This window comes from Cannabis sativa, chromosome 4 (assembly GCF_029168945.1).
Source record: "Cannabis sativa cultivar Pink pepper isolate KNU-18-1 chromosome 4, ASM2916894v1, whole genome shotgun sequence".
Taxonomy (NCBI): Eukaryota; Viridiplantae; Streptophyta; class Magnoliopsida; order Rosales; family Cannabaceae; genus Cannabis; species Cannabis sativa.
The window spans coordinates 55733580-55759135 of record NC_083604.1 but is presented as its reverse complement, the minus strand read 5'-3'; the positions used below and the strand labels follow the sequence as shown (position 1 = coordinate 55759135).

Below are 25556 nucleotides of genomic sequence, written 5' to 3'. Positions count from 1 at the left end.
TCGATTAAAAGATCTCCACGAATGCCTAAATGAGGGGGAGTTAATTCATACCGCACTATTTTTTTTTGACCAAGTTTTTCAGCAAAATTTTTAATGAAACAATTTTTATGAACATCCAAGGGAGAGTGTAATGAAATATTATTTATAGATGTTCAAATCACTAAATTAATTATCATCATTAATGCTTGATTGTATTTCTTTTTATTATATTGATTTAGTTTCCCATTTTTTAGTTATATTTTTGTAGAAATAAGAATTCATCCCACTAAAATAAATAACTGAAAAATTCGGATTGACTTTTTTTTTTTATTTATTTTATATTATTTTATAACAAGTATAACATATTTCTCCGGAGTCTCTCCAAAATAAATAAATAAATTAATTAATAAAATAATTTAAAGGGGAGACGTTGCAATGTTGCCTGCCTAACATTCAAAAAAACCATTCTGCATTTTACTTCTCTCAGTTTCTCAATTCCCAAACACTAAATTTAGCCACATCAGTTCTCTTACATTTCATCATCTTCCACACTAAAACTTCTTTCAATTTGTCCCATATCATCTATCCCAGCCTTCAATCGCTCCACGCTTCACCCATTCCTTCCGCTTCTACTGAATCTTTCAAATGTTGAGCAGAATCGGATCAGTTAGAAGCTCTTCACTGAGTTTAGGGTTTGGGTTAGTCAAAAGGTGGTTGTGGAGTAAGAGCGACACTGGTCAGAGGTTCGCGGTTCTTTGGGGCAATGGTGACTATGGCAGGCTTGGGTTGGGGAGCCTGGACTCACATTGGAGCCCTGCTCCCGTGCTCTGTTCGGCCTTTCGTGATCAAGGCCTTCGAGCCATTGCATGCGGTGGTGCTCATACCCTATTTCTAACAGGTAATATGTTTTCACCTATTCTTTGCATTTCATGTTTGCTGTTATTCACTGTCAGAGTATTAACACAAGGTAGTGGTTAACATAACAGCCTCTATCACTCTCTTGAATTATTTTCCTTAATGCACAGATCGAGCATTTAAGGAAACATGGAGAAGGAAAAAACTAGCTTTGTGTTGGAGGTCAAATTTGACCGCTTTGAAGTACTTGAGGGTCAAATTTCTATTATGACATATAAGTTTAGTTGGTTTATTGTATAGATCAGTTTGAATTTTTAACGTCTGGGTACTTACTGTTATTGTTTGTCTAGCATCATCCACTTTGATTATGGTAGAATAGAGATTATTAGATTTTACAATATCTGTCAACAGTTGTGAAGATTGTCAGTTATTTTCAGGTAGTGGCTCATAAACTGTCTCCTACTTTGACAGAAACTGGACGCGTCTATGCCACTGGTCTGAATGATTTTGGGCAGCTTGGGATATCAGATGATGCAACTTACAGTGCTGTATGATATTTCTGTACCTGTCTGTTATTTTTGTCACAGCATCTTTAAACATTTGCTAAACTCAATGTCATTTTTGTCAGTATTGTCATGTGAAAATTAATGTCATCTTTGAAACTTTTCTGTTTACATAATAATCCACTTGTTTCTTTGATTTTAAGTGGCTCCATTGTCTTGTGAACATTAACTACTGATGAATTAGTATTTGTGGTACCTTTTGAGATACACTTTATGTAACTTGTGAAAAGTCATATATTTGTTGCTTATTTGAAATTCCATTCATCTTGTTTTTTCTTAAATAAAAATAAAAAAGAAAAATGATAGTTTCTTCTTTTGTGGAACCATAACTAAGAAAGGTTTTGGTTTTGGTGAAGGGATGAACAGTAGTATTAAGTAACAATAAGGAGACTTTTTTATTGGCTGTATTTTAAAGGTTAATTGGGTATACATGTTAAGAAAGTCTTTATAACTTTATGTTGAATATGAAATTTTGTATTGATTCCCTTTAGTCTATCTCGTTTTCTTAGAACTTCTTTTAATGATTTAATTAAAGAGGATTTTTTATTTACATTCTGATAGGAATTTCTCTTGTCAATGTCATTTCTACACTGGAAAAAAATAATCTCTGAATGTTTTATTGAAAATGAATGAAATTACAAAGTAAAACTCCATCAAACTTTTGAGAGGTTTAGCCAACAAGAGCTGGGCTCTCAAAACATTACACCAAAATCTGAGTAAGTAAATCCAAGCCTACTTCGGCTATTTATAGACTAATTAAAGAAATACAAGTGGTAACTAATTCCTACCAAACATTTAGATCTTCTTATTTATTATAAGTGCCGATTGTGTCCTTATTCATCCCTCTCTTCATGTGTTCTTAAGTAGAGGCCTATAACATTCATGTTGTCTTTTATATTGTGTTTGTTTCATTTATATTTAATTAATGTTTAGCTATGTTACACTATGCATGGATTTGAATTGGATAATCTGATGATGATCTATATATGTGATTCTTAGAGATAATTCAAAAATTGGTTGCAAGGTGTTAGTGTGTGGCTTTATTACCATAATTTCAAAATATGGGTGATACTACATGCGGAGAAAACTAAATGATTTTAGACTTCTGAATTCTTTTTAGACTTTTGGGATGATGAGTGACCTTTGAGGTTTACTTATAGTCCAAAAACGGTGAATAAGTGAAGTCCCAAGGTTTGATGAGGCTAGGAAAGTTAGATTGTGTGATGAGGCAAGGGATGCCTTGAGGCATGGCTATGACTATGAAGACCCAACCCAATATAAATCTAAATTCATGGAGAGAGAACATGCACATGATAATATTTTTTAGGAGAAAACTAGAAGCTTAACCCTATGTTTGGAAGTTGGATTTTGGTGGGGAAAGAAAAATGTAGGAAAAAAAAGAAAGAAGTGGAAAATAAAAAATAAAAAATTCTCATATTTAGTATAGAAAGAAAAATTGTATGGAAAAACACTCAATTCAACAAAATTTTCCATATCAAACATGAAAAATTGATTTACATTTTTGTTATCCACACTTTTTTTTTTCTTACATTTTTCTTTCCTCACCCAAATCCGACTTCCAAACATAGCCTTAGTAAAGAACCTCAAGATATAGAAAACTAGAATATAATGATATTTTGAGAATCTTTAATTTCAGGACCAATGACAGTTGAACATACCTAGATAATGGTTTATAGGATGAGCTTTTAGTTTAGGTCCCTGAGAGACCCTACTCTTCAGGAAATAATATTGTAGAAAATAGTGATTCGAATTATGTGTATATTTCATAGAATAGTACATATTTATATACAAAGCTAGGAGACTAAATATCTACTAAATATCTAATTCTTTTACAGCTAATATACAACTAATATCTAACACTCCCCCTCAAGCTGGAGCATAGATGTTAATCATGCCCAGCTTGTTACAAAGATAATCAACCCGCACCTCATTCAAAGCCTTTGTAAAAATATCTCCTAGTTGTTCTCCGGTCTTCACATATCCTGTGGAGATCAGACCTTGTTGAATTTTCTCACGAACAAAATGACAATCAATCTCAATGTGCTTAGTTCGCTCGTGTAATACGGGATTTGAGGCAATATGAAGAGCAGCTTGATTATCACACCATAATTTTGCTGGAATAGAAGTCTTAAACCCGAATTCAGTCAAAAGCTGATAAATCCATATTACCTCACACACAGACTGGGCCATAGCTCTATATTCTGATTCAGCACTGGATCTAGATACAACATTTTGTTTCTTACTCTTCCAAGAGACCAGATTGCTCCCAACAAATACACAATATCCTGAAGTAGATCGTCTATCTACTTTGGAGCCTGCCCAATCTGCATCAGAAAAACACTCAATCTGGGTATGTCCATGATCTTTGTAGATTATACCTCGTCCTGGTGCTCCTTTCAAGTAACATAAAATTTGCTCTAATGCTGCCCAATGATGAATTGTTGGAGAAGACATAAACTGACTTATGACACTAACCAGGAATGCAATATCTGGACGAGTGACAGTTAGATAATTCAACTTTCCAACTAACCTGCGATATTTCTCAGGAATGTCAAATGGTTTCCCATCACGTGTAAGATGCATAGCTGGATTCATCGGAGCATTACAAGGTTTTGCTCCCAATTTTCCTGTCTCAGTTAACAAATCAAGTACATACTTTCTTTGAGATAGAAAAATACCTTGTTTACTCCGAGTAACTTCAATACCCAAGAAATACTTAAGCTCCCCTAAATCTTTCGTGTTAAACTGGGTGTGAATGAAAGACTTAAGGGATGAGATGCCTTCAATATCATTTCCAGTAATAACGATGTCATCAACATACATCACTAATAAAATAATACCAACAGTTGATCTTTTATAAAACACAGAATGATCTGACTTACTTTTCAACAGATATGTTGTCTTTGCCAGAATACAAAAACTCCAAGTAATCCATGAGTTCTTTAACCAATTCACAATGATTAATCAAACTAATTACCTCATTATCGATAGAATTTCGAATTTGAAGAAACAAGCGAGCATCCTCACGGAGCCATAATTTCCTTGAATCGTCTGTTTCTTTGGGAGGTTCATCAGTCAAGTGATCATCTTTGTCAATACTCCTTAGATACAATCGAATAGTCTTACTCCATTCCAAATAATTCGAACCAATCAATTTATGGTCCGTGATTTTAGACATCACGGGAACCACATCAGAAACAACGACTGATTTCGAATCTGATTTTATCTTTGCCATAATCTCGAAGCCAAAATAAAAAAACAATTGACAGAAAAAAAAAAGACAAACTCAAAGGAATAGATACCCAAACACAAAGAAGGCAAACCACAAAATGCCAACAACCATCGAAAACCGATGCAAGGAGGACGAGAAAGGGACAGGAGTGTGACGGACGTCGACCGCCACCGGAGAAGACGCCGGACGCGCCCTCACACGCCGGCGCGTGGGCCCCACGCGCGGTGAATCTGGACGCCGAATTTTTTGGTTTTGCAGTCCGGCGGCTGGGCAGTCCTCCTATGTGGGCGGTGAGAAAAATTTTTCACTCCAAATAGGGTTTCCGAAAAACAACCCTAAACTCAAATCCTAATTTTTCCTTTCTGTTTTTTTTTTTTTTTTTTTCCAGAACCCTAATTTCGAATTTCGAATTTTGAATCACAATGCTCTGATACCATGTAGAAAATAGTGATTCGAATTATGTGTATATTTCATAGAATAGTACATATTTATATACAAAGCTAGGAGACTAAATATCTACTAAATATCTAATTCTCTTACAGCTAATATACAAACTAATATCTAACAAATATGAAGGCTGAAGGGAAGAACCATTCAGCGACAACAAAAAATCTCTATCTACAAGCAGTAAATAAAATATATGCTGAATAATCTTTTTTTTTTTGGATAATGCTGAATAATCTTTTCAATCTATTAGATTAAGAAAGAATGTACAAATTAATGGACTGGTAGTAAACAAAACAGAAGGAAATGCTAATTTCTAAAATCCCTAAAATCATGTTTAATTAATGCATACAGCATATGGATGTGCAATCCAGGGGTGGATATGAGTATATCGTCGAATTCTTAGACAATTACTCTAGATATTTTACCTTATGCCAGAAATTTAAATTGTTTGAGAAATTTCATGAATTTCTAGAACATCCAACAAAGTATATAGTTTACTCAGTACATTGTAAAAAAGAAAAGGAAAAAGACATACACGTCTTTAGTTAAATATAAATATCCCAAAGCATCCATAAATTTTTTGTAATAATCAATCCGTGGTTGAAATTTATGGGTTTGTAATTTGTAGCTTCTTATTGTAATTTAGTTATTTGGTGTTGACATGTTGTGTACAAAAAATTGTATTTGTCATTTTTCAAACCAGTTATGTTTCTTATGAAAATTATAATGGTCTCGTATCTTGGTAATGTTGTGTTGCAGGAGCCATTAGAGGTTTCGGGACTTCCAAAGGAAATTGTTCGGATCTCAGCTGGTTATTATCACTCTGGTGCCATTACAGGTGTGTATTTTGTAGAGTGAACTCAGGAAAGTTGTTTAGTTTGCTGAAATTTAGTCATACATTAAATTACATAATTAAATCATTTTTATTAAACTGTATAACTTGCTGAATAATATTTTGAAATTGTATTCACTTTTCCCAAAGTTTTGATAGAAATTTAAGCTCCTTATCTCTGACCTATAAATAGCAAGCTGCAATGCAATCACTCTCCTTCCCCATACCTCAAGCCCGTATTTTTAAAGCTGGATGAAGTCTAGTAAGGAAAGCTTTGTGTCTTAAGGTTTTAAAAAAGCAAGCATAAATTGTCAACTTGGGAGATAGATTGTCAACTAAATGTCCTTGGAAAGGAAGCACCTATTTGTAGGAGTTTTGGCAGCTGGTTAACTTTAAAGTAGGTAATGGAAAGCATATATTAGTTTGGCAAGGTGCTTGGTGTGGTGATAGCTCTCAAAGATGTTTTTCTAAATTCGGTTAGTTTGTCAGAGAAGAAGAATAGTTACATTTTTTGCATCTCTACAGAGGGCTGGTAAGGTTATTGGAATCTTCATTTGATCAGAAATTTTAATGATAGAGAGGTAACTGAGTGTATTCAGTTATTTATAGGCTGCAGAACCAGATATTGGGTCACGCGGTGGAGGATGAAGTATCTAGCTTGGTGACTCATCAAAAGTGTGTTTGGAAATCAGCATTCAATATGTTTTAAGGATATGTCTCTTATAGTTTGTATCCTTGAACGCAAAAGGTTTGGAAAAGTCCCTTGCCTTCTAAGGTTCACTTTTTTGCTTGGTTGTGCATGAGATGTTGCAATGGAGGAAACCTAACGACTCGCTTTCACCAGGCTGGTGCATGATGTGCAAGAAAAATGGGAAAGATGTTAGTCATCTCTTTATGCATTGTTCTTTCACAATGAGAGTATGGTATAAATTCTTAAATGAATTTGGTTTTCAGTGGATTGGTCTTCTCATCCATTGTGCTCCAGGGAATAAAGCAACAAAGTGCTATGGAGAACAAGGGTGGTAGTTAGTTTGTAGGCTATATGGTATGAAAGAAATAAAAGATTATCTGAAGGAGCAGAGTGTCTATGGGAAAAAGTTAGGCATTGGGTGGCCATTTGGCTATTATATTGTGAAGGAGTTATAGAATTTAAATTTGCCTTTTCTCCGCTTTATGTGGAGAATGACAGTATTTTTGTAAATCAGTATTTGTTTTGATGTTTTATTATTATTATTAGGCTCTCGCCTATAATTGTTTGTACTAATTTCATTATTAATACAAAGTTTAGGTTTCCTTTTGAAAAATAAACTAGTTTCTTATAGGAAAGTAAGGTGACCAAGGAGATATATTATCTCTGTTTTAAATGTACCACTTACTGGCCGCTGAAGAACCAATATTATTTCTACTATGTCATATAACAAAACTTTACGAACAACTTGAACTTTTATAATGTTGTAGTGATGTTTTATTTTTGACAGTGGGGGCCGTTTCTTGTTTCAGCGTCTCTAATAATACATGTTGCTCTTCTGAATTGGTATTATTTTTTCAACCATACTATTATAATGCTTTGTGACCATCCTGTTTTAGTTGATGGAGAGCTCTACATGTGGGGAAAGAACGCAAATGGACAACTTGGCCTTGGAAAAAGTAACCAACTGAACTATTTATTGTTTTGATTTTAAACTAAACAATTTTCTCTCTTTTTTAATTCCTTGAATCAACAGGTTTTTGTACAGAAGATATACGGTTTTGTAGTTTGTCATTTTAGGGAATAACTTGTTGTCTTAGTTAGAGATTTTGAACTTTTGCAATACCTGTGTAGCCGATATGTGAAATCATCTGATGGAAATTATTTTAAGTGAAAACTTTCTGATATACAGGGGCACCAAAGGCGGTTCCTTTACCAACTAAAGTTGAAAGCTTGATTGGACTGACCATCAAAATGGCAGCTTTGGGTTCAGAGCACTCAGTTGCTGTTACGGGTGTGTGTGTGTGTAAAAGTTTACTAGTATTCCATTATACTATAAATAAACTTGTTTTTACTTCAAGGTACCTGTTAGCTAACAGTTGTCGTATAACTCAATTTTTGCTTATATATTTCTTAGATGGAGGTGAGGCTTTGAGTTGGGGCGGAGGAGAGTATGGAAGACTTGGACATGCCAATGATTCAACCAGTTTTTCGTTCTTTAAAAGTACCAGGTTTTTATTTTTTAGCCATCTATGTACATACAACAAAATACGTTTGCACCTATATGTTAGGGTTAGGATCCCACATTGACTGAAGATGGTATACAACTAGACACTAGTTGGGCACCCTCCTCTCTTAGGTAGCTTTTGAGAGTGACTTCTACCCAAGTGGCTGTATCAAATTGTATTAGAGCAGAGCCATGCGCCCATAGGTGGTACCGACGTGTCATGGGAGAGGCAACCTGCGAAAGGGCGACCTGTGGAAAAAGCCCAGAGTGGGCCACGGCAGAGTAGGCCACCGTAGAGTGAGCCGCTGTTGACCTCAGCTGTAAGGGGGAGTGTATTGTTAGGATCCCACATCAACTAGGTATGGGATTGGTTAGTGGTACTTTGGCACCCTCCTCTCTTAGGCTAGTTTTTGGGAGTGAGTTCTACCCAAGTGGTTGTATCACTATGTTGGGTGTAAATATATAAACTAGATATTATGTTATCTGTATTATTAAATTTTTATTATTAGAAAATAAAAATTTTCTTAAATTTCCTAATTGTGCTTTATTGCTGTTAGGACAGGGGAGTAATAGGGAATTAAGAATGATAACTCAGAAGTGAGAGAGTGAGAGTTAGTGTTGGGGCTGTTAGTAATAAAAGGGAGAGGGAGTCAGTTAGGGAGGCGGGTAGAAGGGTGGGAAAAAGGGAGAGGCCAGGCTCTCAAATTCCTGGAGGGGTTCTCTTTGTATTTTTTCTACTATTCTATAAATATATCTATATTGTTCTTTGCTGTTTGCTGGTTTTTGTGGCTGTTTAGCTTAAGATTCAATTAGAAACATATCAGAAGGTTTATCCATTTTTGGACCCAAGAAGAAAATTTTATGTATTAAAACTTGCTTAATCCTCTTTCCTTGCTAATGTTGTATTCTTTTTTGTGCTTGTTTTGTATAGTCTGGCCAGAACTTTACTGGTGGTTGTAACCACAACCATCCTCTGCCATAAGTGAGGACTCTCAATATACTTGGGAGGGGGTCACTTGTGCATGTGACTTTGTCTCATTTTCAAAGAAAAAAAAATGACCACAAAATGACTTTTGGTCTCAATATATTTTTGGTTGTGTGTGTTTTATTTCTATTGTAATTTAATATTGACAAAAGATAATGCATATTTTGGAGGGTAATTTGTGAATTTTCTGTTTTTATTTTTCTCTTATTTGTCGATGAAAGAGAAGTTGCATATAGTGGGGACAGAAGAATTTCCCATCCCTCCAAGTCCCCTCTCCTTCATCTTTATTTTGCCAATCAAATGGATAGAGATGCTCTTTCCCTCTATTGTTCTCCATCCTAAATCCACTCCCAAACATGATGTTACTAACACGTGTTTATGGAGATTTGAACCCATGGCCGTGCTCACACACCCTCCCACTTACATCACTTGACATTACCTTATGGTGGCCTTATTGCTGTACAATAGGGATGCACTTGTACCACAAATGTTTTTGGTGTTATTGACTGGAAATTTCGCTGATAGATTTTTGAAGCTGTAACTTTCCTTTTTTTTTTTCTAATTCAATAGAAGTGTACCACAAGAGTTTGGGAATACAGCTAATTGCAGTGTTGGATAGGATTGTGTAGATTAACACAATTCTTGTTTTGATATGGGATTCATGAATACCTGTGGAGTCTTATGATGATTTTTAAATTGCAGTGAGTACATGCCAAGGCTAATAAAGAAACTTGAGGGCATCAAGGTATATCATCTCTCTGCTTCAATTTCTGGTAATGTTGTTATTATTTTCATGTTTCTTATGGATATATTATTTGCATCCTTTTAATCATAGTGTTTTAGCTTCAAAGTCAGTAGTTTATTGGTTATAAAAGATTTCTTCTGGCATTTTCTTTCCTCGTTTTTGTTTTCTTCTTTTTTGGCCCTCCCTAAATATTTGTGACAAATAATTAGGTAAAATATGTTGCTGCTGGCTTGCTGCATTCTGCATGTATAGATGGTACGTTTGGGTTTTGTTATGGTAATCATTTTCTGTAATGTATCTTTACGTCTTTCCATTATAACTTTAGGATACTATCTTTGCATACTAGTTAATTTTCCTCATTTTTCAGAAAGTGGCTCAGCTTTTGTATTTGGAGAACGACCAGCAGATAGATTGGTAAATTTTATTTCTTCATATATATAAATGTTAGAATATTAGCTGTATATTAGGTGTAAAAGAATTAGGGTAACTTGTATTTAGTAGTTTCCTATTTTGTTGGTAGTTTCCTATTTCCTAGTCTCCTAGCTTTGTATATAAATATGTACTATTCTATGAAATATACACACAATTCGAATCACTATTTTCTACATGGTATCAGAGCATTGTGATTCAAAATTCGAAATTCGAAATTAGGGTTCTGAAAAAAAAAAAAAAAAAAAATAAAAATTAGGGTTTGAGTTTAGGGTTGTTTTTTTTCGAAAATCCTATTTGGAGTGAACATTGTTTCTCACCGCCCACATAGGAGGACTGCCCAGCCGCCGATCTACCAACCCCCGAAGTCCGGTCGCCGGATTCCTCGCGCGTGGGGCTCACGCGCCGCCTGAAGCTTCTGCGCGTGGGGCTCACGCGCCGGCGCGTGGAGGCGCGTGTGACGGCGCCTTCGACGGCGTTCTGTTGCCGATTCTTCACTGGGTTCTTCTAAGCCCACTCGCATCTGTTCTAGGTTGTAATTCGGTATTTGTTTGTCTTCTTCGTGTTTGGGTGTTCATTCTTTGGTGTTTTTTTTTGTTCTTTTTCTCTGTCTTTGTGTTTGCTTTTGAGATTATGGCAGAGATAAGATCAGATTCAAAATCAGTTGTTGTTTCTGATGTTGTTCCCGTAATGTCTAAAATCACGGATCATAAGTTGATTGGTTCGAATTATTTGGAATGGAGTAAGACGATTCGACTGTATTTGAGGAGTATTGACAAAGATGATCACTTGACTGACGATCCTCCTGAAGAAACAAACGATTCAAGGAAAATATGGCTCCGTGAGGATGCTCGCTTGTTCCTTCAAATTCGAAATTCTATCGATATTGAGGTAATTAGTTTGATTAATCATTGTGAATTGGTTAAAGAACTAATGGGTTACTTGGAGTTTTTGTATTCTGGCAAAGACAACATATCTCGCATATATGATGTTTGCAAAGCTTTTTATCGCGCGGAGAAACAAGATAAGTCTCTTATGAATTATTTTATGGCTTTCAAGAAAACATATGAAGAACTTAATGTGCTATTACCGTTTAGTCCTGATGTAAAAGTTCAACAGCGCCAACGAGAACAGATGGCTATTATGAGTTTTCTTGCAGGACTCTCATCTGAATTTGACTCTGCAAAGTCACAAGTTCTCTCTGGTTCTGATGTCTCCTCTTTACAAGATGTGTTTACTCGTGTTCTTCGCACAGAGACTACCTCTTCAACTCCTCTGAATAGCGCCTTGGTGAGTCGTAATAATTCTGCACCGGAAAGAAACTCTACTCCAAGTGAATTTAAAGGAGATAATTCACAAGGACCTGATAACCGCACACCAAATTCTGGGAGCATCATGTGCAATTATTGTAAGAAACCAGGCCACACCAAGTTTGAGTGTAGGAAGTTACAATTTAAGAATCGACAACAACACTCTGCCAATATTGCAAGCACTAGTGATGCATCTGACAAATCGGTCCTTATTTCTGCTGATGAATTTGCCAAGTTCTCAAGGTATCAGGAAACACTTAAGTCTTCATCTTCTTCTGTCACTGCGATTGCTGATTCAGGTAACTCTAATGCCTGCCTTCTTTCCAAATCCTCAAAATGGGTCATTGATTCTGGTGCCACAGATCATATGACAGGTAATTCCCGTCTCTTTTCCACTTTTCAGTCTCACAGTCCCACTTCTGTTGTCACCTTAGCTGATGGGTCAACAGCTTCTGTTCTTGGATCTGGCACTATTGTTCCTACACCTATGCTATCTTTATCATCAGTCTTACATTTACCTGATTTGTCCTTTAATTTGCTTTCTGTTAGTCAACTCACTCGTAATCTAAATTGTTGCATCTCATTCTTTCCTGATCATTGTTTGTTTCAGGATCTTATGACGAAGAAGATTATTGGTAAAGGACATGAATCTGGTGGCTTGTATGTTCTTGACCCACTTCCGCCAACCGCTATTGCTTGTTCGAGTGTTGCTTCCGCTTTTGAGGCTCATTGTCGTTTAGGTCATCCATCCCTTCCTTTGCTCAAGAAACTGTGTCCCCAATATAGTAGTTTATCTTCGTTAGAATGTGAGTCATGTCAGTTTGCCAAACATCATCGTGTTAGTTTGAGTCCACGTGTCAATAAACGTGCTAGTGTTCCTTTTGAGTTAGTTCATTCTGATGTTTGGGGTCCTTCTCCTATTTTGTCTCAACCTGGATTCAGGTATTTTGTTACTTTTGTGGATGATCATTCTCGTTTAACTTGGTTATATTTAATGAAAAATCGTTCTGAGTTGTTTTCTATATTCTGTGCTTTTTGTGCTGAGATTCAAACTCAATTTAATGTATCTATTCGTACTTTGAGAAGTGATAATGCCAAAGAGTACATGTCTGCTCAATTTCAATCTTATATGACCTCTAATGGCATGCTTCATGAAACTTCTTGTGTTGATACGGCACCTCAGAATGGTGTTGCAGAACGTAAAAACAGACATCTTCTTGAAACTGCACGTGCTCTCTTGTTTCAAATGAAAGTCCCTAAACCTTTTTGGGCCGATGCAGTTTCCACGGCATGCTTTCTTATTAATCGCATGCCCTCTTCTGTTCTTAATGGTGAAATTCCATTTAAAATTCTTTTTCCTAATAAGTCATTATTTCCAGTTGCTCCGCGAGTATTTGGTAGTGTTTGTTTTGCTCGCGATGTCCGTCCATCTGTCACCAAATTAGACCCTAAGGCACTAAAGTGTGTCTTTCTTGGTTATTCTCGTCTTCAGAAAGGGTATAGGTGTTATTGTCCTGATCTCAACAAATATCTTGTGTCTATTGATGTTACTTTTGTAGAAAATACACCTTATTTTTCAGAGTAATTTGCGGCAAAACCCCCTCAACTATCAATTTACTTGCAAAAAACCATCCAACCTCATATTTTGGTGGGAAAACCTTCCAAAGTACTGTTTCGTTTACATTTTTAAGGTGTCGTCTATTCAGCCTCGTTAAGTCCTAATTTTGCCCACGTGGCAATGACAGGTCAATAAAAAATTATCCTACGTGGCCATATTTTAAAAAATAAAAATTAAAATAAAAACAAAAAATTTAAGAGTAATTTGCGGCAAAACTCCCTCAACTATCAATTTACTTGCAAAAAACCATCCAACCTTAAAGTTTTTTGGATGGTTTTTTGCAAGTAAATTGATAGTTGGGGGAGTTTTGCCGCAAATTACTCTTAAAGTTTTATTTTTATTTTGTAAAATATGGCCACATAGGATAATTTTTTAGTGACTTGTCATTGCCACGTGGGCAAAATTAGGAGCTGGACAGACGGCACCTTAAAATGTAAACGGAACAGTACTTTGGAGGGTTTTTCCACCAAAATATGAGGTTGGATGGTTTTTTGCAAGTAAATTGATAGTTGAGGGGGTTTTGCCGCAAATTACTCTATTTTTCATCTTCCACTACTTCTACTAGTCAGGGGGAGGATGATGATTTGTTGGTTTATTCTGTCACATCCTATGCGCCTGCTCCATGTTCTGGCGGGTCTCTTGTTCCTTCACCTGCCTCGGTCGTCACCCCCACAATGTCTACACCTCCACCACCTCCACCACCTCTACCACCTCCACCACTCCCTCGGCCTCCTATAGTGTACACCAGGCGCCCCCCTCCTCCACCTCCTGTTTCATGTCCTGCACCTGCATCTTCGTCATCAGATCTGGACATCTCAGATGATCTTCCCATTGCACTACGTAAAGGTAAACGTCAATGTACTTTTCCTATTACTTCTTTTGTGTCTTATAATCATCTCTCCTCTTCTTCTTGTTCTTTTATTGCTTCTCTTGATTCTATCACTATTCCTAAAACTGGTCTCTTGGAAGAGTAAGAAACAAAATGTTGTATCTAGATCCAGTGCTGAATCAGAATATAGAGCTATGGCCCAGTCCGTGTGTGAGGTAATATGGATTTATCAGCTTTTGACTGAATTCGGGTTTAAGACTTCTATTCCAGCAAAATTATGGTGTGATAATCAAGCTGCTCTTCATATTGCCTCGAATCCCGTATTCCACGAGCGAACTAAGCACATTGAGATCGATTGTCATTTTGTTCGTGAGAAAATTCAACAAGGTCTGATCTCCACAGGATATGTGAAAACCGGAGAACAACTAGGAGATATTTTTACAAAAGCTTTGAATGGGGTGCGGATAGACTATCTTTGTAACAAGCTGGGCATGATTAACATCTATGCTCCAGCTTGAGGGGGAGTGTTAGAATATTAGCTGTATATTAGGTGTAAAAGAATTAGGGTAACTTGTATTTAGTAGTTTCCTATTTTGTTGGTAGTTTCCTATTTCCTAGTCTCCTAGCTTTGTATATAAATATGTACTATTCTATGAAATATACACACAATTCGAATCACTATTTTCTACAATAAACAATTAGATCCGATTACTTGACTTGGTTCATAAATTTGCCATTAATTACTAGAATTCCTTTAATTTATTTAAATAGGGTTTCAGAGAGAACAGCGAAGCTACACCCTCCTTGATTGCTGAACTTCCTTACTCTGAAGAAGTTGCTTGTGGTGGCTATCACACGTGTGTCTTATCAAGTACTCTTCTGTCCATCATTAATTATTTATTACATACGCAATGTATCTTTATCTTTTCTCTATATACAAAGTACGGAAATTATTTATTACTTTTTTGGAGTGGATTTAATAGAAATTGTTAATTTAACGGTTTGTTATTTTTTGTTAAAATTAATGGCTAGAACTAACACTGTTACAAAAAAAATTAAATTTAAAAAAACATAAAAAACAATGTAAATCTAAAATTTGAAAATATGATAAAATTCAAATTAAAAAAAAAAATACATGATAGAATTTATATTGAAAAATGATACAAATCTAAATATAAATTTATATATTTAAAAAAAAATATGATAGATTTGAATTATATTTTTTTTATTATTATTTAATTAATAATTTTTATCTCTTCATACATATAAAATAAAAAAGCACTTAATATTTGTTATATTTGTTATACTTATTAGTATGAACTTTTACAATTTTTTAACGGTTTATATATGTAACATGCTTATATTTATTTGTGATTATGTTAGTCGATTGTCATCATTTTTTTTTGTTTTTTTAACAACAAACATATTGTGAATAATATGAATGATGATTGTGTTGGATTGATGCTCTTTATATATAATTTATTTAGATGGAGATATATAAATAATTTCACTACTAATTATACTAATAAATTGATAATAATATTTACTAATTGAAATTAGCATAATATTCTAATTAAATATATGTGGTACATTTTTTATGTAATATACTATTTATTATTATTGAAATTGTAAAGAGTTCTAAACATATTGTGAATAATATGAATGATGATTGTGTTGGATTGATGCTCTTTATATATAATTTATTTAGATGGAGATATATAAATAATTTCACTACTAATTATAGTAATAAATTGATAATAATATTTACTAATTGAAATTAGTATCATATTCTATTCAATATATGTGGTACATTTTTTATGTAATATACTATTTATTATTATTGAAATTGTAAAGAGTTCTATATTTCATAAAGAGTTTAGGTAATAAATATAAGTATTATTTCTATTTTTAATTTAATAATAATATATATATTTTATTATATATTAAGCTGTTTATTATTTGAAATTTATATAATAATTAATTTTTTTTAGTAAAATCAAAATAAAACAATTTCTAAATAAAACTAAACAAACATGTTGCTATTACCTAGGATATTTTTGTATAAAAAATGCAATTTGTATTATCTACAATTTACAACCATTCAAAACAAAGCTTGAAGTGTTCATCAAGCACACCAATCAAAACATAAAAAGGAAAAAAAAAAGAAAAGCTAAACATACAACAATTTTGATTTTCCATATCACAATAGAGAGTAGTGTAGGAAATTTGATAGCATGTGCTATTGATATCAATAGTAAGTATTAAACTGCAAGGTACTTTGAGGGACCTGGAAAACCACTACGGACTATTTTACTCCCTTCATGGGTAATGATATCAATAGCTACATATGCTTCTAGACCCTCCTACTCCTAAGACTAACAAGCACATTCATTCGTTGCCACTCATCTCTTCCTTCATCTGAAAAGAATCTATTATGCAAGGTGGTGCCCCTCCCCACAGTTTACCTCAATGCTAATTCAAGGAAAACTTAATCCAACAGGGTAGTGCTTCTCTCAGCTGGGTTTATATTCCATGCCTAAACTAAGTATATAATTAATTAATAGTTCATTATTACTTGGACATCTTCTTCTCATCTGCTATTATTTCAAGAGTGAATTCTGCCTAGGTGGTTGTAGTAGCTCCTTTGATAAATCTAAAGTCTCTAGAGACCTCCACATTCCGTTTCTTCAAATTTTCTCAAAAATTTCCATATATCCATATGAACATGGATAATCCCCCTCATTTTGTCTATACTTTTTCCACTAGCCTACAAAGTCTAGAAAAGACGCGTTGCAGACCTATGGTGCATTTTAAATTCCCTTATGGCCATGCTTGTGAATGTTAAAATCTCTGTTCACTTGTTATGCTTTACTATCGAAATAAATGGAAGTAACTAATTTTATATATTCACCAAAAAAAAAAAAACAAAACTAAATCTATTGGCTGTTTCCTAACAAATTACCGAGTATGAAATCATATAGAATCAAAGTAGAAGTATTATGGCCAAGCTATTACCTTAACATTTGATTTTCCGGCCTAGTGTTATTCTTCATGCTGGTTACTGTCTTCAAAAATAGCTTAAACACTGACACATGTCTTTTTCTCTACTGACATGTATATTTGATACATAGGTGGTGGAAAATTGTACACTTGGGGTTCAAATGAAAATGGATGCCTTGGTATTGGGTACACTTCTCACCAGGATTTAAATTACATCTTAGAAATGAAAATGTGTGCATAATTATGAAAATTAAAATGTTGTAATGTTTTGTCTTCCAGTACTACGATGGTCTTTCATCAACCAGAAAGAGTTCAAGGTCCTTTCTCGGAATGTATTGTAAGCCAGGTTAATATTGCTCTCTTTCCACTATTGTTTTCATTGGTATCTGTCATTTCTTGTGAGTTTTAATTTGTTTATTCTTAATATGGGAAGAATACATATTTCTCTTTATCAAGAAAAAAAAAAAAGAAGAAAAACAAGAGACAAAAGGCCACATGTCCATGAGTGACTTCCTCCCAAGATTTTTATAGCCCTCACTTTTGGTTGTGGAAATCTGTGGTTACAATCAAGAACATAAACCACTGAAGCACACAAAATGACAAACAACATAATGTAAGCAGGTAAACAAGAACGACATCCTTTATAACCTTTTAGAAATAAAAAACCTGAGCTTTCTCATAGCCCTTCTGCTTCAAATTCTTTATCTTCAAATATTCGGCTATTTCTTTCAAGCCATACAATCCACAAGATAGCAATAATGGTTGTTGTCCTCAATAATGAAATCCTCGTCTCCTTTCAATTAGCTCACAAACAACTAGGTGCATGAGCGGGGCATCGCCACTCCGAATTCATTGATCATTTTATACCACAATACCTGATTAAAAGGACATTCTTAAAAAAGAAGTGTTCTCCTCCACTTTTCGTACAACAAACACCACCCTTGGAGACAACCACTGATAAGGTGTCTGTGTTGTAGTTTCTCATGACCATTCAACTTCTGTGATGCTAATAACCATGCAAACACTTTTATTTTAGAGTGCATTTGGAAGTAACTGTTTAATTACTACCCTAGTAATTACACTACGCTCAATTTTAAAATACAACGTGTGTGAATGTCAAGTAGTGTTTGCATATGAATTCTTATTTTCATATTTGGCAAATGAGTTGGTAATTACATAGTTTAGTAACATTAATTAGCTAAAAATGGTAATGTTTTGTAACACCCAATTCTCATAAAGGGGAATGAGTATTGGAGAGTGATCCCTTAATTACGTCCAATTAAATGGTCACTGTGTTAGTACCTGGCTCAACAAACTCGCCAAACCTTGTAATTGCTCTGACTTACGCTCAATTTTAATTACATAGTAGCTTTCCAAACGAGCCCTAGATGGTTTGAACTTTTCCATACTGTTTCACCCATTTTACCTCAGCTACCAATGATGAGAGCTAAATCTCTCAAAAGCCGACTTACAAGATTACATTTCCGCTAGTTTCCAGTCTCCACACCCTGCTACCAAATGTTTACTTTCAAATTTGACATTGGAAAAGAGAAGAGTTACACAATAGCAAACAAGAAAGAAGATAATGGATCTCTTTGCCTTATTCCTATTGCCAAAAAAGCTTCTGGTAGGTCTTTCATTGAGGAAGATAGAAATACATATTTCATTTTGAGCTTATCTCCAACCGTAGAATTTTCTTAAAAGCTCAAGTGTCTGAATTATTTTCTTAGTTAGGTCTAATGAACATATTGATCACTTGGTAGGTATGACTGGATTGTATTGGATTTTAAAATAGGATTAATGTGGATTGGATTATGTATTGAGGGCTCGTTTGAAATGCAATACTAAATTTACCACTAGAATAATAATTTTGACATGAAATACATTTGAAAAGAATTTAGTGTGTATTTTGTATTGTTTTTCAACTAAAGAAATTATACTTAAATAAAACCTGGATATACAACATTTTTTAACTTAAAGCCTCCAACTAGGGATCATGTGTCCACTCCAAAAGGTCCATAGGTCTAGTCTCATGGGCCAAACATGCCTTGAAAGAAAATCAAAAGGAATCTAATAATTTTCTATTACTTTTTATACATTATTTTTTTATGGGAAATGCACATACAAACTTTACTTGTTTTGAATGAAGCAGATGAAGTATCACCAATAATTTTGTGTAATCAATTCTGAAATAGTGTCCCAACTAAACGTTTTATCCTTGATGAAAAAGAACTGTATAGGGACTCGAAATTTGTGTTCTTTTACTTTTTTTGAAGTAAAAGAACTGTATAGGGACTAGAAAATGAATGTATTATTAATCATTTTGCTCGGTGCTATTGTTAAAGAATTACACTAGAGCCTTCATTAACCAATCTTATTAAAATGTGCTAATAAAAATATGTAGCTTTATCTTGAACTTTGATAATGTTCATTTACAGGTATCTTGTGGTTGGAAGCACACAGCAGCGATTTCTGGTGAGCTTTAATTCTTTTTTTACCTTCGGATTTAGTTTATTCTTGTTTCTAGCTTGATGAATAAAAAAAAATTGAAAATGATGATTACATATTTGTTAGCAACGGAAAAATAAGCCCAAACCCCTTTTTTTAAATTAGTATGCTCTTTTTTTTTTTTTTTTCAGTAAGATAATTGTTGTTAAGGTAACAAATCTTAGTTATGTAAGTTAATTTAAAATGCATTGGGCACGGAGGCTGAATGTTAAATAACCTGATTTTCATGAAAGCAGAAGGCAAAGTTTTCACATGGGGTTGGGGAGGTTCACATGGAACTTTTTCCGTGGATGGGCATTCTTCAGGAGGACAACTGGTATAAGCTTATACTTTTTTTATTCGTAATTTTCCACTGTCTTCTCATATTAGTGTTGTGCGCAATGCAATAATAGAAAACTTGTTTGTATTTATTAAAATAAAAAAAAAAACAGAAAAAAATTTATCTAATTTTTAGTTTTGCATGTAGGGTCATGGAAATGATGTTGACTATATGAAACCTACAATGATCAACTTGGGAGGGGATGTGAAAGCATTCCAAGTATCATGCGGATTCAATCATACAGGCGCTATACTTGAACATATCTAATTCTTTGATTGCTATGATATGCTTGATTTTACTGGCATGTATCATTTTGTTCATTCTTGTTGTGCTTTATTGGTAAGTATGCCAATGGTTAATGGTTATCAATACAAAAAATAAAAATGAAAATAAGAGTTTAGGTCACCACCCAACAAAATTAAATGTAAGTTGGGGATTTTGAATAAATAGTATAAAAATTAATGTATGCAAGTATGGTGCCAAAAAGAAACATTGTTATACAGCATCGAGGTGTCTAACACCACTATAAAAGATGTCCGTCCTATAATTAGTTAACAATTTTTTATAATTTTTATTAAAATAAAATTTAATAAAATAAGCGAAACTCATACACTAATAGTGATATTAAACCTGTCCAAAGTGATGTAATGTTATGTTATTACTTCTCCTCACCAACAACAATTTTCCATATTGTAGTATTATTTGTATAGTAAATGTGTTTTTTCTATGTTTCCACTAAAATAAGTTTCAAAATACTATGTGAATAAATACTATCGTTATGTTTAGAAGGAAAAAATACTATGGCTGCGTTAGGTTGGAGGTAATGAAATGAAATAGAAATAATTTTCATTTTATTTTTTTGTTTGGTTGTATATTAAAATATTGGAATGACATTTTAATAGAATGTTTTTTTTCACTATTTTGGTGGAATGACTATTCCATTTTAAAAAGAAAGGAAAGACCATTATAATTTAACAAAGAAAATTTTTTAATGATTTTTTTATGCATTTTAAATTTTATTCTATTCCTATTCATATTTTCATTTCTATTTTTATATTTTCATTCCTTCCAATCAAAAACCATCTATAAGAATAAATATTATCGCTACCTTTAGGAAGAAAAAAGAACTATATAAATAAATATCTATTTGTTTTTTCTCCTTTGGAAGAAAAAGGAAAATAGATGCAGTTTTTAGATAATTAGACGGATGAAGAGTTGTAAAAATGTAGAGAAACTGATGGTAGTTGATAATAATAACTATGTTAGGATGTTATGTGTTAGAGATTATAATATTAATCAAAAAAAATTACAGTTGGTCTCCATATGTAATTTTGACTTTCCAATAGCCCGAACGAAGGTCCATCACTAAGGTAACGTGTAGTTAGAGAGAATGAAAATATAAGAAAACATAAGAATATGAGAATGGTAATGAGAATACGATGGAAATGGGAATAAAAATAGGTATTAAGAGTTAGTTTCACATTACTAATGTGTGGAAATAAATCGTGATATATAAGATGAATGGGCTACTCCTCCCATTGCCAATTAGTTTTGGGATGGAACCTCATTCATCTTATCCCCAAATTCTAACATGATATCAGAGCCACTTGTGATCCGTTGTGAGCCCAAATTGCCCCCGATCCAAAAAGCCCTTTGTGATCCGTTGTGAGCCAAAGTGCCGCCGGTCCAAACAGATACTTCCGCTGTCTCCCCTTTAACCTCCATTTGGGACCTTTCGGCCAATGTGCCAGTTTCTAGTGTTGGGTCTTTGACCTGTTTCAAAATCCACAAATTTCCCGACGTGTACACCCACAAATTTCTCGATATTTGGCCTTGTGGGATTCTTTCAAATGTCATGTTCGGTCTTGTGGTCTCTTAAAGGTCGGTCGTTATACCCACACTTTCCAGGCCCAAACGTGAGGAGGGTGTATTAAGAGTTAGTCCCACATTGCTAATGTGTGGAAATAAATTGTGATATATAAGATGAATGAGTTACTCCTCCCATTGCAAATTGGTTTTGGGATAGAACCTCATTCATCTTATCCCCAAATTCTAACAATAGGAATGAAATTGAATCAAATTTAAAGCGCATAAAGAAATGGTAAAAAATTATTAAAAATTTTCATCTTACATTGGAATGTGTTTGGTTTTTATGGTTCAATATGAGAGTTAGAAAAGCGGAAGTAGATTTAATTAAAAATAGTTTAATCCAATATGAACCATAAGCCCAAAAATCTCAACATAATATATATATATAGATTAAATTTAGACTAATGAAAAGAGAGACAATACCTCTTGTAGCCTATCATGGGGTCATCTCTATATTTGATCGAACATCCAATCCAAGAACTTGCTGAGGAATTCACACCACAATCTTTCAAACTAACTTCAACACTTGGGAATAGAGTCGGCTATTAAATTCTATTGGATGAGTATAATTATGTAATCATAGTATATTGTCAACTCATGAGATATTATGAAGAGATAGGGAAGGAGACAAAATTCAGACCACACTGTAGTGTGTGTGGCGTGTGAATTGAGGAGAGAGGAGAATTTTCAAAAATATCTTTCTTTTATGTTTTATTTATAATTTTACAGTCTAAAACTTTTAATAACAAAAATATTCTTGTAAAGTTTTGAAATTACAAAAATACATTTTGTTCAGCAAAAAGTAAGAAAAATAACTAAAAAATAACGTGAAATCAACCCCACGACAACTATATAAATCAATTATAAAACAACAAAAAAAATCTCATGACAACTATAATACAAGTATAAATAAACTATAAAACAACTATGGGTACGTTTGATAACACTTTTTTAATCAGTTTTTTATTTATAAATTTGAAAAGTAAAAATATTTTCCAAAATCATGTTCTATAAAACTGTTTTTACTTTTCAATTTTTTAATTAAGAATCTATTTTTTTTTTAAAAAAATTACTTTCAATTTTTTTAAACAATTTTTTTAATCAATATTTTAGACTCCGACCCTAAATTAGACCTTGGAAACTGAACCCGGACCCAACCCCAAACTTGGATCCGTCCTCGGTCCCGACCTTGGACCCGACTTAAATAAAATTAGCAAATAAAAATGAAAATAAAATTTACAGAACACACTTTTGTTTTTTGTTTTTAAATTTGAAAAATAAAAGTAGTTATAAAACACATTTTTATTTTTCAAAAATAAAATTAATTTTTTTTTTTAACAAAAGAGGATTTTATTCAAAGAAACTGTTAGAATATTAGCTGTATATTAGTTGTAAAAATCAGGGTAACTTGTATTTAATAGTTTCCTATTTTGTAATTAGCAGTTTCCCATTTAGTCTCCTAGCTTTGTATATAAAGATAATTCTATTCACCATTCTCTACATGGTATCAAAGCATTAGAGTTAGAATTATAATTCGAAATTCGAAATTAGGGTTTGAGTTTAGGGCTGTTTTTCGAAAATCCTATTTGGAGTGAAAGTTTTTTCTCACCGCCCACATTGAAGGATTGCCCAGCCACCGCACTGTAAAACCCCAAATTCTGGCATCCTAATTCACTGCGTGTAGGCCCCACGCGTCGTCGTTTGCCGCTGCCCAGAATCCCACGCGCCGGGGCGTGAGGGCGCGCCTGACATCGTCTCCGTGACAGTCATCGCCCGTCACACTCTTGCCCCTTCCCCGTCCTCCTTGCATCGGTCTCCGGCAGTTCTTGGCATTTTGTGGTTTGATACTGTTGACCGAGGTTTTCGGCAACTAATATAATAATAATATTTGAGAAAGCTGTATGAAGTTAATGCAAGAGATTTTTACGTGGTTGGGGCATTAATAAGCCTTAGTCCACGAGTCTGTGTATTTATGAGAGTATTTATTACAGAGAATGTTCTTGGTGGTTTTTCTCTCTAGTTCTTATGAAACCCAGAATTCTCGACCCCTGCCTTAATGAGTTTGGGGGTTATTTATAGTGTTTTTGTGGGGTGATCCCCAGAATTGAGGTACATGTCTTTCTGTAATATTCAGTAAAGGCACACATTCCCAATGAATACATCATAGGAAATGCATGGTCTAATCCCTAGGCTTTTTAGGGGTTTAATGGATGTAATCCATTATCCTTTCTTGGCTGATGTGGTTTCTCATAAAGTAGCCGTCACTAGGCTCATTAATCATAGCGTAGTAGTTGCAGAAGGGGGGTTACGCCGTCAGACTTTAGTACTTATGGCAGTTTCAATACGCCTTCTCCCATGCGGCATTAAATGCGAGGTGACTGTTCAGATAGGATTTGATACCTCCCAGAGATGCCTCATTGTAGTATTGCTCTCCGGGAGTATATGAAACTTACATGCCTTCTCCGGGAGGCATGTTAAATGTCGATCCTTTTGATTAAGGAGACTTAGTCGAATTATCTCAAAGTCTTGCTTCTTCAGTTCATGTGTCACAGTCCGGTTGGTCCACGTATTTTGGACAAAATTAGGGTCAACATTTACCCCCCAAGCCTTGTTTGGTAAAAAGTAAACAAGTCTTGCTTAGATGCCTCCGGTTTCCTTATTAACTTCCTGACCCAATTCCCAGCCAAGAGATACGCTGCTTGTGCCTCAGTGAACTCGGTTTACCAAGTTCAGGACATCAGTTCTACCCTGGCTGCGGTGAGTTTTTGCGATTCATTCCTTTCTTTTCGCTTATATTTTGTCTTAAGGCATCTGATTTCATTCTTGTTTCCTTTTTCAGATCACCGCAGAGACCGGCCGCCTCTCCAAGACCCTGATTGATCATGGGTTCGTCATGTCTAAATTTGGGGGCATGGACGAGGCTGTGAAGATTTTGCGGGACTTGTCGGCTGAGAGGAGGGAATTCCGGGAGGAGGCCCAACAGAGGGAGGCTCAGGCAGAGGCAAAGCACTGGGAGGAGCTGAAGGCGGAGGGCGAGGCTACGGCCAAGGCTAAGCGCCAGTTGCGGGAAGCCAGGGAGCCTATGGATGAGATGGCCGCCAAGTTAAAATCTTTGGAGGAGCTGCACCAGGCGGACTTGCTGTCGACAGCCAACTTGACCGTGGAAGTGGAGGAGTTGAGGGACTTTAAGGACCAAGCCTTGAAGAAGGCTAAAAGGGATGAGCTCCTAACTCCCGTTGTCTGTAAGCATTGCGACAAGCGTTTTGACGATGGTGTTTACATGGCTTGGCAGTCGAATGGCCAGAACATCAAGCTTGACTTTTATCCTAAACCTGAGGAAGCCCTCGTTTGCTTTCGGGAGAAGAAGAAAAGGCTTGGCGCTTTGCTTGAAGAACGCCGGGGCCCTCTGTTGGAATTTATTTTACCAGGATCTTAGATCTACTCACAAGTATGTTGTTTAACACCCTAAATATGAACTTTCTAAAACGATAAAATAAACACATATAAAGTTAAGAAAACCTTACATTGATGCAACGGAATTAATGTCTCCTTCCACTCAGATCTCTAACCCTTGTATCCTTTCTGTCGCAGAGTATAATCAAGATCTGAGCCTGAATGTCCTTCTTCTTTGAGTTTGATCCTTCACAGTCTTCCAATTTATGATTGAGTTACTGCTTGCTGTGTGTAGGCACTTACTCTTTCACTAGGGTCGAAATTTAGGAAGAAGAAAAGAGAAGAGAGGGGTTCGACCAATAGAAGAGAATAGGGAAGGCTCAGTTTTTCTGAAGAGAGAAATTTCTGTCAGAAGATGTTATGAAAA

The 25556-nt window shown here is 34.7% G+C and overlaps 1 protein-coding gene across 8 annotated transcripts; it reads left to right on the top strand.

The window, feature by feature from the left end:
* Positions 1 to 392: 392 nt before the first annotated feature.
* Positions 393 to 20418, top strand: LOC115714640 (ultraviolet-B receptor UVR8). 8 transcript variants are annotated; one of them, XM_061114203.1, is made up of 16 exons: positions 396 to 877; positions 1005 to 1087; positions 1272 to 1382; positions 5857 to 5935; positions 7517 to 7576; positions 7810 to 7911; positions 8035 to 8128; positions 9812 to 9854; positions 10064 to 10109; positions 10222 to 10268; positions 14812 to 14911; positions 17172 to 17226; positions 17320 to 17386; positions 19479 to 19515; positions 19782 to 19864; positions 20015 to 20418. In XM_061114203.1, the coding sequence occupies exons 1-16, from the start codon at positions 625 to 627 to the stop codon at positions 20132 to 20134; spliced, it is 1380 nt and encodes a 459-aa protein (XP_060970186.1). In that variant the 5' UTR covers positions 396 to 624; the 3' UTR covers positions 20135 to 20418. The 8 variants fall into 8 exon arrangements, 7 of the variants coding, with proteins under 7 accessions (XP_060970189.1, XP_060970190.1, XP_060970186.1 ...); XM_061114204.1 differs by having other exon boundaries at positions 398 to 877; positions 19785 to 19864; XM_030643386.2 differs by having other exon boundaries at positions 737 to 877; positions 1306 to 1382.
* Positions 20419 to 25556: the final 5138 nt, after the last annotated feature.